Source organism: Dendropsophus ebraccatus, chromosome 14, assembly GCF_027789765.1.
Source record: "Dendropsophus ebraccatus isolate aDenEbr1 chromosome 14, aDenEbr1.pat, whole genome shotgun sequence".
NCBI lineage: Eukaryota > Metazoa > Chordata > Amphibia > Anura > Hylidae > Dendropsophus > Dendropsophus ebraccatus.
In genome coordinates, this window is record NC_091467.1 from 55,768,544 (window position 1) to 55,782,878 (window position 14,335).

The following is a 14,335-nucleotide window of genomic DNA, read 5'->3' on the forward strand; positions in this document are numbered from 1 at the left end:
TACAAGTTCACTGTATACTTTTGTAACATTGCAGTAGTGATGTATAGTAAACCCAACAGTGACCGTAAAAAATACTAAAACAGCAAATTCCGAATGACGGAAAACAAAGCATTAAAGGAGCTGGGGGGGGGGGGGGGGGGAGGGGGTAAAATTATTTTCCGAGCACCTGAGAAAACAGACTCTTCCTGATCTCTCACCCTGGGCGGACCGGGTAGTGGCAGGATTCTTTGAACTTGACACTTTTGTAGTTCGGTATATTTTTAGTAAACGACTATGGATTGTATAGTTGATTTGTCTGTAGGTGGTGGCGGCACTCACCTCTATATCTGAGCCCGGTACATTGCATATGTAGATTATTTTTATATTATTACACATATGTATAATACGTAATAAAGTTACTTCATGTCATATGACAAAAACAGAACGAAACAGTCCTTTAGACTTACCAGAAAGAAGCCTCATCCGGTAGAGAAGTAAATCCCAATAGGTTTAATTTGATATGCCCGCGCCTGCGATCCTGCGCAGAAGGTATGCCAACTCTCAGCTCTGCCCTTTTGTAATCCTTCACGGTTGATGGTATGTTACTCAAAACAAGGTCCGGAGAGAAAGTTTGGAGTTCAGTCTCCTGAAGGAGAGACAGGTCCTTCCCTCCCCTTTTGTGAAAAGTGCAAGAGAGAGAAAGAGAGAGAGAGAGGAAAAAGGAGTTTTATGGACGCCTGTGCGTGACTCAGACCTTGCTCTGCTGTCTCTGACATTCCATAAACTTGTGAGCACACCTGGAGGGCAGGTACAATGCTAGAACAGCCCTTCCTCCCCTTACCATCTACTCCCCCCTCTTCTCACTTTCTCTGGTGGAAGATAAAGCTGGAAGTGAGAGAGATTTCAGCCAGCAAGCCTTTCAGTTCACAGTTACTGAAAAAAAAAAAAAAGATTGTTAGTGGGGAGGTGGCGGCATGAAGGGGGGGCAAAGAGAACAAAGGGCAAAAGAGTGAATTAAACCATCCTCCCCCTGCCCAGAATGCAGTATTTGGATCAACAGGGCGGCTATGCTGAATTGAGCTTGACATTGACTGCTGGGCAATTGGTGATACGTTTTGCTGACATGTAATTGTGTCAGCGCAATTATTCTGGATACACAAAGTGCAATTGGTTACATATCATAAAACATATGCCTAACAACTTACCGTGCATCTAGTATTTGCATAAAAGTAACTTTTAAATTAGTTATATTGAGTCACAGCCCATATTACAGTCCAGGGCTGCATTCACAATTTCGCAGACATCAAAGCTGAACTCTCCCAGGATTCCCTGCTGGCTCAATGTATGCACAGAGCTTTTTTTTCTTCTCGAATTTACAGTTCAGTAATCTCATGTTGAAAAATATAACTGACCCCTACATAGGAGCTCAGCTAAGTGATCAGGAATGCATCTGTCAACATGCTGGACTGGTTTCACTACCCAACAGCAGAATTTTGAATGCTGCTCTGGAGTATAATACAGACAGACAGCTTATTTTTCCTATTAAAGTGACTCTGTACCCACAATCTGACCCCCCCAAACCACTTGTACCTTTGGATAGCTGCTTTAAATCCAAGATCTGTCCTGGGGTCCGTTCGGCAGGTGATGCAGTTATTGTCCTAAAGAACAACTTTTAAACTTGCAGCCCCATGCCCAACAGCTGGGGCTTAGAATATCTGTGCCCTAACTTTGCACCACCCCTCTGTCCCTCCTCCCCACCCTTCATTGTTAGGAATGATCCAGGCAGATTGTCTCCTATTCGTCAGCTGTGGCAGCCCGGCACATGGGCTGGATCGTTAACCACCTGTGCAATGTTCAGCATGAAGAGGGTGGGAAGGAGCGACGGAGCGGTGGTGCAAAGTTAGGGCACAGATACTCCCGTTTGGCACGGGCTGCAAGTTTAAAAGTTGTTTTTAGGACAATAACTGCATCACCTGCCGAACGGACCCCAGGACAGATCTTGGATTAAAAGTAGCTATCTGAAAGTAAAAGCGGTTTTGGGGTGGTCAGACTGTGGGTACAGAGTCGCTTTAAAGTAGGAAGAATGATGTTTAAAGGTGTGGATTAGAAAAAAAATCATTGTAAATTTGTATAGATTTATTATGGATTAGCAGATATAATAAAGGGAAACTATCAGGTTAGAAGTATCTATGTCCCTATAGTGCACAGGGTGCTGAGGATGAGAGTAATTTCCTTCGCTTCATCCTCAGTGCCGTTTCTGTGCTATTGGAGCTTACATTTTATGCTAATTATGCGTTTTGGTGTACTAGGGGTGGGACTAACCCCCCCCCCCCCCCCCCCCCCCCAGTGCACCAATCTGGCAAAAAGACTTATACTTTCAGTGGTGTATTGTCTCCTGGCTACAGTACTTTTTACCACAATTTTGTACAAATCAGGGCAACTTGACATTATCTATCCTGTACTATGGACACCACGCTAATGCTGCCATAGTTACAGTGGGCTTGGTGAACAGCCCTGGGTCTATGGTAAAGTTAATCCGCCCCTGCCTGCTAAGATCAAGCTATGAGCCGTCTATTCTTTAAAGACAGTGGCGTGCGCAGTGCAAACGTCATAAAAACTATGTGGAAAAAGTTTGTCCAACAATTTGTGACCTTCAGTTGATAGTTTAATATATTTGCCTTGAGTCCCTTCCTACCTTTTCCCAAACTATTGTTCTCGCCATCCTTTGTTCGGTCTTCTAGATGAGACATCCACACCAGTCTGACCTTAGGGCCCTATTATATGGGGAGATATAAATCATCAACTGCACATCTCCCCATATAATACAGGATGTATGGATTGTAGGAAAAGACTGCATGAATGATCAAGTGCTGTGAGGGCCCTGATCACTGAGATCAGTGCCCATTTACGGACACCTGGGCTGCCTAATACAACCCTAAAGGCCATATTACATGGAGCGATAATCGTCTGAATCAGGCTGATTCTTGCTCCATGTAATAGAGACAATTATCAGCCAATGACACGATCAGCCAGTCAGCTCAGCCAGTCACTGGTCGAAACTGCCACGGCCATTGATTGGCTGAGAGGCTTGTTAGCTCAGAGAAGCTGCTGCGTGTGGTGCCGGGAAGAGAGCAGAAGGTAGGAGGAGACTGGGAGCGTGGAGAGGTAGTGTATGAACAATGTAGGGCAAGGGCTGCATGGACATCGTTAACAATGTCCGTGCAGTCCTTGCTAAACGATAATTGAGCAGTATAATGCTACGTTTACACTGAACGATAACTCGCCCGATTGTACGATTAACGATTTCGAAGTAACAATTTTTTTTTAAGGATCAGCGTTTAGACGGAACGCTATATCATACGGAAAAATCGTTTTGCGATCTCTTAAGCCTATCTCGCACATAGGAAAAATCGGTGAACGACCTGCAAATTTTTTGCAAACGACGATTTAAGAACATGTTCAAAGATCAAAATGAACCATTTCCCGCTCTTCGTTCGATCATTCGCTGCGTTTACACGTGCGATTATCGTTCGAATTCGATCGTTATCGTGCAAATAAGGGTCCATTTAAACAGAAAGATTATCTGACAGATTATCTACCAAAGATTTGAAGCCAAAGCCAGAAACAGACTATAAACAGAGATCAGGTCACAAAGGAAAGCCTGAGATTTCTCTTTTCAACTCCATTCCTGGCTTTGGCTTCAAAACTTTGGCAGATAATCTGTCAGATAATCTTTCTGTGTAAATGGACCCTAATAGGCTGAGTAAACGAGCACCGATCTAGCAGATCGGCGCTTGTTTACATTATTGATCTGGCCACCCTAAAGCCCCTATTACACGGTGCGACTGAGAGGGGCAAGTGAGCACTGTCAGCGCTTGCTTGCTCCTCGTAACCGGTTTGCTGGCAGCATTATTACACTCGTCAGCAGCGAGCAGGTGAGTACAGGCGGGGCCGCAGGGGGGGGGGGCGGTGCTGTCCAGGTGATGGCTAGGTCGTCCGGGCAGCTAGCAGCGGTCTCATGCCGCTGCTCCTTTTCCACGCAGTGATGGCAGCAGATCGTTGCTATATTAGTCATTTGTCTTTTAACATGTTAAAAGAAAAACGACTGCAACGATCATCTGACAGAATATATTCTGATACAAATGTGACTACAATAGCCATAAATATGGATTATTAAATGTCGCCATATCTATTCCAGTATTCCTTGCATTTTACAATGCGTTATGGGATTTGGTCCTATGTTATTAGAATAGAGATAAAGCTCTATACTTCTGTCTACCTCTATCCATCCATCCATCACTATCTGTCTATGAGGGAGGGGGTGCAGGGGCCCGGTGCTGGATGTAACCCTGCCCAGCATACCAACTCTTATTTGAATAATAATTGGGCGCCTTGAAGTTATTGTGCGGAGCAGGCGGTGACCTTTGAGCAGACTTAGGCCAAGTGTGTGGGAACAGGAGGCGCTGCAGCTTTTCTTCCCTTCCTCGCAGAGTCACCAATATATTGTGAATTTCTTTAAAGCAGGAAAGAGGAGACATTTGTATTTCTCAGTGGGGGGACTTATCCGAGTCACTCAGTCCCAGATTTGCTTACACAAAGTCCCTGAGTCACCGGTTTGTTACTTTTCTGCATAGGGTCCCAGCAAAGCGTTCCTCAACACCGCACTGGATGGAGAAGGCTTTCCTATATACACCAGGCCTCATGCATCACAACCATGGCGGAAACAGTCTTGTTCATAGAAACCAATCAGAAATCACGTTTCATTGTTCTAATCCAGATTAGAAAGCTGTAAGCTTATCCCTAATTGGTTGCCATGGGTAAGGCTGACTATAGCAACCCCCCCCCCCCCCCCCCCCCAATACACTTGTATGCATGGCCGAGCATTCATGAGGGCAATGGGAATAGGCACACAAAAGGAATGGGGCTCAGGGAAGAAACAGAGTGCTGCACATCACACCTATGGCTGATACTAGTGCCGCTTGGCTAAATATAAAACACATCAGAATTTTGTGTATGAATTGATCAAGCCATACTGCCCCATGTACCTCGTGCCGGTATCTGATACACATGGGTCCCTACACTAAGTCCACACCGTGCCAGTCAGTGGCCACCAACCCCGCAGGCGTGCACAGCCAGGGAACGGGGGCCATGGGACGGCCCTGCGACCCCCATGCCACAGGACCAGACCCAAAAACACCACACCAGAACCCGGCCAGCACCGCCGGCGGAGAAGGTCGCCCCCAAGCAGCACAAGTCTGGATAAGGTATTGCGCTCACCATAGCTGCAGCAAACAGAATGGGAAAAAAACAGGAGGGATTAAAACCATGTGCACTCAGGTGTCTCCTGCTAATTGCGGTCATGTGGGTCTCACCAGGAGGAGTGCAAAACACGGAGAAAAGAGAAACAAAATGTGGCTCAGGGAAGAAACAGAGTGCTGCACATCACACCTATGGCTGATACTAGTGCCGCTTGGCTAAATATAAAACACATCAGAATTTTGTGTATGAATTGATCAAGCCATACTGCCCCATGTACCTCGTGCCGGTATCTGATACACATGGGTCCCTACACTAAGTCCACACCGTGCCAGTCAGTGGCCACCAACCCCGCAGGCGTGCACAGCCAGGGAACGGGGGCCATGGGACGGCCCTGCGACCCCCATGCCACAGGACCAGACCCAAAAACACCACACCAGAACCCGGCCAGCACCGCCGGCGGAGAAGGTCGCCCCCAAGCAGCACAAGTCTGGATAAGGTATTGCGCTCACCATAGCTGCAGCAAACAGAATGGGAAAAAAACAGGAGGGATTAAAACCATGTGCACTCAGGTGTCTCCTGCTAATTGCGGTCATGTGGGTCTCACCAGGAGGAGTGCAAAACACGGAGAAAAGAGAGAAACAAAATGTGGCTCAGGGAAGAAACAGAGTGCTGCACATCACACCTATGGCTGATACTAGTGCCGCTTGGCTAAATATAAAACACATCAGAATTTTGTGTATGAATTGATCAAGCCATACTGCCCCATGTACCTCGTGCCGGTATCTGATACACATGGGTCCCTACACTAAGTCCACACCGTGCCAGTCAGTGGCCACCAACCCCGCAGGCGTGCACAGCCAGGGAACGGGGGCCATGGGACGGCCCTGCGACCCCCATGCCACAGGACCAGACCCAAAAACACCACACCAGAACCCGGCCAGCACCGCCGGCGGAGAAGGTCGCCCCCAAGCAGCACAAGTCTGGATAAGGTATTGCGCTCACCATAGCTGCAGCAAACAGAATGGGAAAAAAACAGGAGGGATTAAAACCATGTGCACTCAGGTGTCTCCTGCTAATTGCGGTCATGTGGGTCTCACCAGGAGGAGTGCAAAACACGGAGAAAAGAGAGAAACAAAATGTGGCTCAGGGAAGAAACAGAGTGCTGCACATCACACCTATGGCTGATACTAGTGCCGCTTGGCTAAATATAAAACACATCAGAATTTTGTGTATGAATTGATCAAGCCATACTGCCCCATGTACCTCGTGCCGGTATCTGATACACATGGGTCCCTACACTAAGTCCACACCGTGCCAGTCAGTGGCCACCAACCCCGCAGGCGTGCACAGCCAGGGAACGGGGGCCATGGGACGGCCCTGCGACCCCCATGCCACAGGACCAGACCCAAAAACACCACACCAGAACCCGGCCAGCACCGCCGGCGGAGAAGGTCGCCCCCAAGCAGCACAAGTCTGGATAAGGTATTGCGCTCACCATAGCTGCAGCAAACAGAATGGGAAAAAAACAGGAGGGATTAAAACCATGTGCACTCAGGTGTCTCCTGCTAATTGCGGTCATGTGGGTCTCACCAGGAGGAGTGCAAAACACGGAGAAAAGAGAGAAACAAAATGTGGCTCAGGGAAGAAACAGAGTGCTGCACATCACACCTATGGCTGATACTAGTGCCGCTTGGCTAAATATAAAACACATCAGAATTTTGTGTATGAATTGATCAAGCCATACTGCCCCATGTACCTCGTGCCGGTATCTGATACACATGGGTCCCTACACTAAGTCCACACCGTGCCAGTCAGTGGCCACCAACCCCGCAGGCGTGCACAGCCAGGGAACGGGGGCCATGGGACGGCCCTGCGACCCCCATGCCACAGGACCAGACCCAAAAACACCACACCAGAACCCGGCCAGCACCGCCGGCGGAGAAGGTCGCCCCCAAGCAGCACAAGTCTGGATAAGGTATTGCGCTCACCATAGCTGCAGCAAACAGAATGGGAAAAAAACAGGAGGGATTAAAACCATGTGCACTCAGGTGTCTCCTGCTAATTGCGGTCATGTGGGTCTCACCAGGAGGAGTGCAAAACACGGAGAAAAGAGAGAAACAAAATGTGGCTCAGGGAAGAAACAGAGGAATGGGCCTGTGTACATCCAAGCAGCCTTGCTTCTCTTTCTTTCTCCCCCTACATTGGGTGAAAAGTGGTCAGTCCCATTCAATTTGGCACATCTGGCTGGCATTAACCTCATGTGTATGGCTAGCTTACAGGTGTAGTTCACCAATGTTTATTTCTTTCAAATCAATTGGTACCAGAAAGTGCCAGATTTGTAATTCACTTCTATTAAAAAAAATCTTTCCTTCCAGTACTTATCAGCTGCTGTATGTCCTGCAGGAAGTGGTATTCATTTCAGTGTGGAGAGCAGGAGAGGTTTTCTATGGGCATTCTACTGGTCTGGACAGTTCCTGACATGGACAGTAGAGAGCACTGCGTCAGACTGGAGAGAATACACCACTTCCTGCAGGATATACAGCAGCTGATAAGTACTGGAAGACTTGGGATTTTTTTTTTTTTTGTTGCATTGAAAGAAAAAATATTTTGGTAATCTCTTTAAAGGTGCTATTCAGTCTTACAAAAACAAGGCCACTCTTTTTCAGAAACAGCACCACTTCTGTCCTTAGTTTGGGTGTGGGTTTTGGTGCTTTGTTCAATTAAAGGGGTAATCCAGCGCTACAAGAACAAGGCCACTTACTTCCAGGGACAGCAGCACTCTTGTCTACAGGTCAGGGTTGGTTTGCAATTAAAGAGGTTATCCAGCGCTACAAAAACATGGCCACTTTTCCCCTTCTCTTGTCTCCAGATTGGGTGGGGTCTCAAACTCAGTTCCATTGAAGTAAATGGAGCTTAACTGCAAACCACACCTGAACTGGAGACAAGAGAGGGGGGGAAAGGTGGCCATGTTTTTGTAGCGCTGGATAACACCTTTATTAAGCTCCATTCACTTCAATGGAACCTAGTTGAAAAACTTGCAACCAAACTGGAGACAAGAGCGGTGCTGCCTATGGAAGAAAGTGGCCATGTTTTTGTAGCACTGGATAATCCCTTTGATTGGAGCTTTATTGTAATGCCACACACAACCTGAGGACATGGGTGGCGCTGTTTTTTTTTTTCTAACCCCTGGTTATAATTAAATATGAACATCACAGAGATAAATCCCCTGCAAATAGCAGCTCCTACACTGACACTGAACACGTCCTCCTCCTGATCCCATTGATAGAAGGACCCACAGAAAATCCAGATGGTGAACACCAAACTATTGCAGTGAAGCCACACAAAGTTTTAGAAATCACTTTATTTTTATTGAGCGGTGAACATGATATAGGGTCATTGCTTTTCATTAGATAAAAGTGTTTTATGGCCGTGACTTATAGGAACATGACGTCCATGGGGGATTGCGCACAGGCTTCCTGCCTTTGGGATGTACAGTATGTTGTGTTACTATAAGGAATGAGTCTGGGCTTGAGCTGCCAGAGGTGACAGATTCTGAGGAATGAGGGAGGAGCGGCTCTGACACGCGTCAGGACTGTCTGATTGTACAGGATGAAGCTATACTCCTTACCCCAGGGCTCCCCTGTGTACAGGGCTGGGTCTGTTATACTTGCTATCACTACAGCTCTATTGTCTCTGTGGCACAGTTTTATGGAAACTCCATGTTCAAGCGCAAGGTGATTCCAGTAAGATGAGCGTGAAAGGTTCATTATATATATATATATATATATATATATATATATATATATATATATTATATATATGTATATGTATATACACAAAAATGGGAGCAGGACCTGTCAGCTTAGCCAATTACAGGCTGAGGCGATTCAACTACTCCTTAGTGACCCTGTTACCTTTTACACTAGTAGGCCTGGAATACTCCTTCAAGGTGCCTTTACACCTAGCGACTCGCAGCGTAAATTACACTGCAAGTCGGCTAGGTCCTGGCAGATCACTTTCACTACATACACGCAGCAGTCTGAACGACCGCTGCGTGTATGTAATTCTGCCGGCCCCTTAACCCCTTCAGTTCCCGCTCCCACTCCGGTGTATACATTACCTCTCTTCACTGCACGGGTCCCGGCGTACTGCTCTCCCGCCCGGCCAATCAGTGTGTTGCCCTGCCGCAGCCACTGATTGGCCGGGCAGGAGAGCAGTACGCTGGGACCAGTGCAGTGAGGAGAGGTAATGTATACAGCGGAGTGGGAGCCGGGCGGGAGCTGAAGGGGTTAAAGGGGCCGGCAGAATTACATACACGCAGTGGTTGTTCAGACCACTGCGTGTATGTAGTGAAAGTGATCTGCAAGGACAGACTCGCAGCGTAATTTACGCTGCGAGCCGCTAGGTGTGAAGACACCCTTAAGCTATGTTCACGCACAGTATTTTTGCCCAGTATTTTGCAACCAAAAGAGTGGATTGAAAACACAAAAAAGGCTATGCTCACACACTGTTGCAATACAGTGGATGGCCGACATTTAATGGCAAATAATTACTGTTATTTTAAAACAATGGCCGTTATTTGCAATTAAACGACGGCCATCCACTAAATTTCAAGTGTGTGAACATAGCCTTTCTGTGTTTTCTATCCACTCCTGGTTTTGGTTAAAAAATACTGTGTGGGAACATAGCCTTAAAGGGGTACTCCAGCGGGGGAAGGAGGGGGGAACTTTTTCGCTGGGACCGGGGACGAGGTGGCTGAGGGAAAAGACGTCCACTCACCTCCCCAGTTCCAGCGGCGGGTGCCCGGCCACTTCCTGGTGTCTGACGCGGCCCAAGACGTGACGTCTCAGATCCGCTCAAGCCAGTCAGTGACAGAGGCGGGATCTGAGCGGACTTGAAACAGATCCCGCCTCCTTCACTGACTGGCTGAGCGGACCTGAGACGTCACGTCTCGGGCCCGTGTCAAACACCAGGAAGCGGCCGGACACCGGAGCGCCGCGATTCGGGACCCGCCGCTGGAAACGGGGAGGTGAGTGGACGTCTTTTGCCTCAGCCACCTCGTCCCGGTCCCAGCGAAAAAGTGCCCCCCCGCTGGAGTACATGTAGCGATGCAGTCGGCGGCCGATGATTTTTAGTCAGGACCTGAAGACACAATCAGCTCATGATTGTTATCTTTTCTACATGGATCTAATATATGGTGCATTTACACAGACAGATTTATCTGACAGATTTTGAAAGCCAAAGTCAGGAATGGACTTGAAAAGACAGGGAATGTCAGACTTTCCTTTATGGCCTGTTCCCTGTTTATAGTCTGTTCCTGGCTTTGGCTTCAAAAATCTGTCAGATAAATCTCTCAGTGCAAACACACCATCACTCTGTGTAATAGGGCCCTTAGGGTGCGTTTACATAAACAAATTTATCTGACAGATATTTGAAGCCAAAGCCAGGAAGAAGACTCTAAACAGGGAACATATCATAAAGGAAAGACTGAGATTTCTCCTCTTTTCACATCCATTCCTGGCTTTGGCTTCAAAAATCTGTCAGATAAATCTGTGTAGACACACTATTAGTGACTTGCATTTACATAGTGAATAGGTAACATTTTTAATCTGTTTGTTTGATTGCATTTTTTTTTATTTTTGTGTTGTATGTACATTATTATTAAAGCAGCCATCTTGTCCAAGTTGTTTTCACCATGATTTAGAGATATGCTTAAACGGTTTATCCGGCAGCGAACGAGCAAACGACGAGCGAGAAATCGTTCATTTTGATCTTTCAACATGTTCTCAAATCATTGTTGATCATTCGCAAAAAAATTCGCAGATCGTTCCGTGTAAACATTCTTTCAACGATTTCACCTATGTGTGAGATAGGCTTAAACGATCGCATAGCGAATTTTCCGTACGATGTATCGTTCCGTCTAAACGCTGATCGTTATAAAAAAAACATTGTTCATTATAAAAAAAACATTGTTCATTCAAAATCGTTAATCATGCGATCAGGCGAATTATCGCTCCGTGTAAAAGTACCATAACACACAGCCCAGGGGTAGATAAAGCCAAACTCCTATAGATGAATTGATCAGAGCCATCTCCTGCAACCTAATTATCTTCATTGGCTTTAATAACAGGCTTGTGGTTTCATCAGATCCCCCCCCTTTCTAGATTCTTGTGACTTTACCGCCAGTCTATAAAGTATTAATGGATAAGAAAGTAATATTCTCGTCTGGAGAGTTACCCTTTGTCTTAAAACTAATTCTTGAAGAGGACAAGAAAAATGTTTCCATTGAACGACTAGAATGCAGGAGGTCACGACACAGAGGTCTCACGCACTGATAACCTGTAAAAGCTCATCTGCTGGAAATATACTATGTCACAGGGGTAGCAAAACTACAACTCCCATCATGCCTGGACAGCCAAAGCTTTAGCTGTCCAGGCATGATGGGAGTTGTAGTTTGCAAGGTCCTCTCCTGCACAGAGCACTAGCTAATAGAGATGAGCGCAACTTGAACATGCCAGAGTCCAATCGTATAACATTTGAATACGTGGCTGAAGTGGTGAATGCAACCCTAGACAGTCCGGGAAAACATGGATACAGCCTATGACGCTCATCTCTAGTTATTAAGCCTCCCAATTACCTGAGTTCTTTCTTGTCTCTATTACTGCAGACAAATTTACCCTAACAACAGACAGCAGATTGCAGAGAAGTGAGACACCTAGTGGTGAAGACTTTTCTTTTTTGGGGTAAACATTTAATTTTGGCAGATTAAGGGATTTGCAAAAAATGTAAAAAAAAATTAGATGACAGTGACCATTTTAATATGCCATTATGTATCACTATTTGTGCCCTGGTAAATGTGGCTATTATGTGTGAAAATGCAGCCTTAGTCACCTGACCACTCTGTCTGCGTTTTCTTTACTTCCTGTGATGTCACGTTCCCTGTTTGTTTTCTGTTCCTTCCAGTGAGTCATCAGGTGGGAGTGGTTATGCATCCATAATGATTTAGCCCCACCCCTGTGGGAGGAGCTAACATCTGAGTCCAGTAGAAACTGCAGCAGTTAGGGCAGCATGACATGGAGGAGAGCAGGAGCCGATAGCCATGTTGTGAGTGGCACAGAGGTTAGCCATGTTGTGGGGGGCACAGAAGCAACATCAGCAAGGATAACAGATTCATGTCCCTCAATGTTTGCATGGAGGACTGTGAGCTCCACTGGGGACAGGGACCACAATGTCTGTACAACACTGCAGAATAGGTTGGAGCTATGTAAATAACAATATTGTTGTACTGTCCTGCAGCTCATGTCAGTCACCATTCTGTCCATGTATTAGGCTACGTTCACACAGAGCAAAAGGGGCGGATTACGTGAGAAAATATTTCCGCCTGAAATCAATTGACGCTGAATTCCGAGAAGAATATAAGCAGAATCCCTGCGTATTCCGCTAGGAAAGTGTTCAGCTCGTAATCAGCTCTTGACAAATTCAGCGCGGAATACTCGAGGAATCCGCGCTGAATCCGCATGCATTCAGCGAGTATTTGGCGAGTAAACTAGACTATACCAGAATATATACTAGAATCCTCCTCCCCCCCTTTTTTCCCCATTTCCGCACTGATTCAGCGCGTAATTTCCGCTTGTATTACGCTTGTATTCCGTGCTGAATACGCGCGTATTCCGCGCTGAGACAGAAAATCAGAGCCCTATTGGTTTGTATAGGCTTCCTCTAGCGGAAGAATGAACATGTTCATTCTTCTGGCGGAAAGCGGATTAGTTCAGTGCGCAAATTCCATAGTGTGTACTGCAGAGCAGAATTTCCATTCAACACAATGCAAATTAGCTCTGCACCTATTTTAACGGCTGAAATTTCAGCGCTGATTCAGCGCAGAAATTCAGCTGCTTTTGCTCTGAGTGAACAAGCCCTTACTGACGTAAGTGTGCAATAGAATCCTGGCTCATTAAGCCTTGCCCACTGAAACCCCACCCACCTGCAGCTTACTGGCCCCTGTGACCTGGAAGTTTTTTATGTAAATGAACAAACACAAATCTAAAAAGAAGCAACAGAGGATGCCAAGGGACAGAGAAGAAAAAAAGTTGGAGGAAACAACTAAGGGCAAAGGACAGATTACAAATAGTTCTCTATTCCAATTAGAAGAAATTGTTGGAGTAATTCTTTAATCTGCAAACGTGTTCTGAAACCTCTGAAAAACTACGGTTAATAGAGAGATATATGGTTTGGGATTTCATAGTCAAGCATTAGAGTAGAGCAAACCTTGAGCACGCTTGGGTTTGTCCGAGTGTGCTCAAAGTTTGCTTAACTCCATCAAGCATGAAAGCTAGCTATGTGCAAGCGTGTATAAAGCACACAAAATAAAGGACACTTGGGGTTACTGGGGCAGGCTTTCCGACAATGTGTGGCACCAAGTAAATGGCACATAATGATATGGGAATATCTTACACCCTTAATTATAGAAAAGAGAAACTGGTTAAAAAAAACCTAATGTCTTCTGATTTCATAATATATGGTGATTTGTATATTTGGTGTTGAACTATCCCCCTGCTGCTGTGTACCTGATGTTTGCTGTGCCTGTCCCGTCATTTTTGAGCAATTTGCTTAGGATCAAATATGCTCATCAGCTCTTAGGAGCACTGGGGGTGGTCCTGGCCCCACAGAGCACCCCTCTTGACCCATCCGCCGCCTCTCTCACTGACACGTACTATGCATAACCAAGTTTAAATAGACGCTGTTCTTGCCTCTCTCTCTCGCCACCATGGGGGACACCACCGTCATTTTCCCTGAGCTCAAGGACCCCATCCCCCAGCATGCCAGCACGGCCTCCACCTGCCCCGCTCGGTGGAACTTCCTCGGGCACGCTTGATGAATGTGCATAGTACTGCTCAAAAACAGTAGGGCCGACAGCAAAGAAGGGACCGGAGCCGCAAACATCGGTTGCAAAGCAGCAGGGGGGCATCAGCAGGTTCCTTTGCACAAACCAGCCGATAGGTCCCCTTTAATGTTGTAATATACAATGACATTGCACAGTACAGTGTATTTCCACCTCAATCTATGAACGTGAATTGGAGATGGGGAACCTACACAGCCC

The 14,335-nt window shown here is 46.5% G+C and overlaps 1 protein-coding gene across 2 annotated transcripts in view; it reads right to left on the reverse strand.

Moving 5' to 3' along the window:
* ITGB4 (integrin subunit beta 4) overlaps nt 1-832 on the reverse strand; it is a 49,707-nt gene extending 48,875 nt beyond the window's left edge. The window contains exon 1 of one of the 2 annotated variants that reach the window (XM_069953330.1): nt 447-832. In XM_069953330.1, the coding sequence (XP_069809431.1) occupies nt 447-462 (16 nt within the window). In that variant the 5' untranslated portion in view covers nt 463-832. The remainder of the gene's footprint in view (nt 1-446) is intronic. The other variant, XM_069953327.1, reaches the window with a different exon arrangement.
* Between the last annotated feature and the right edge of the window lie 13,503 nt (nt 833-14,335).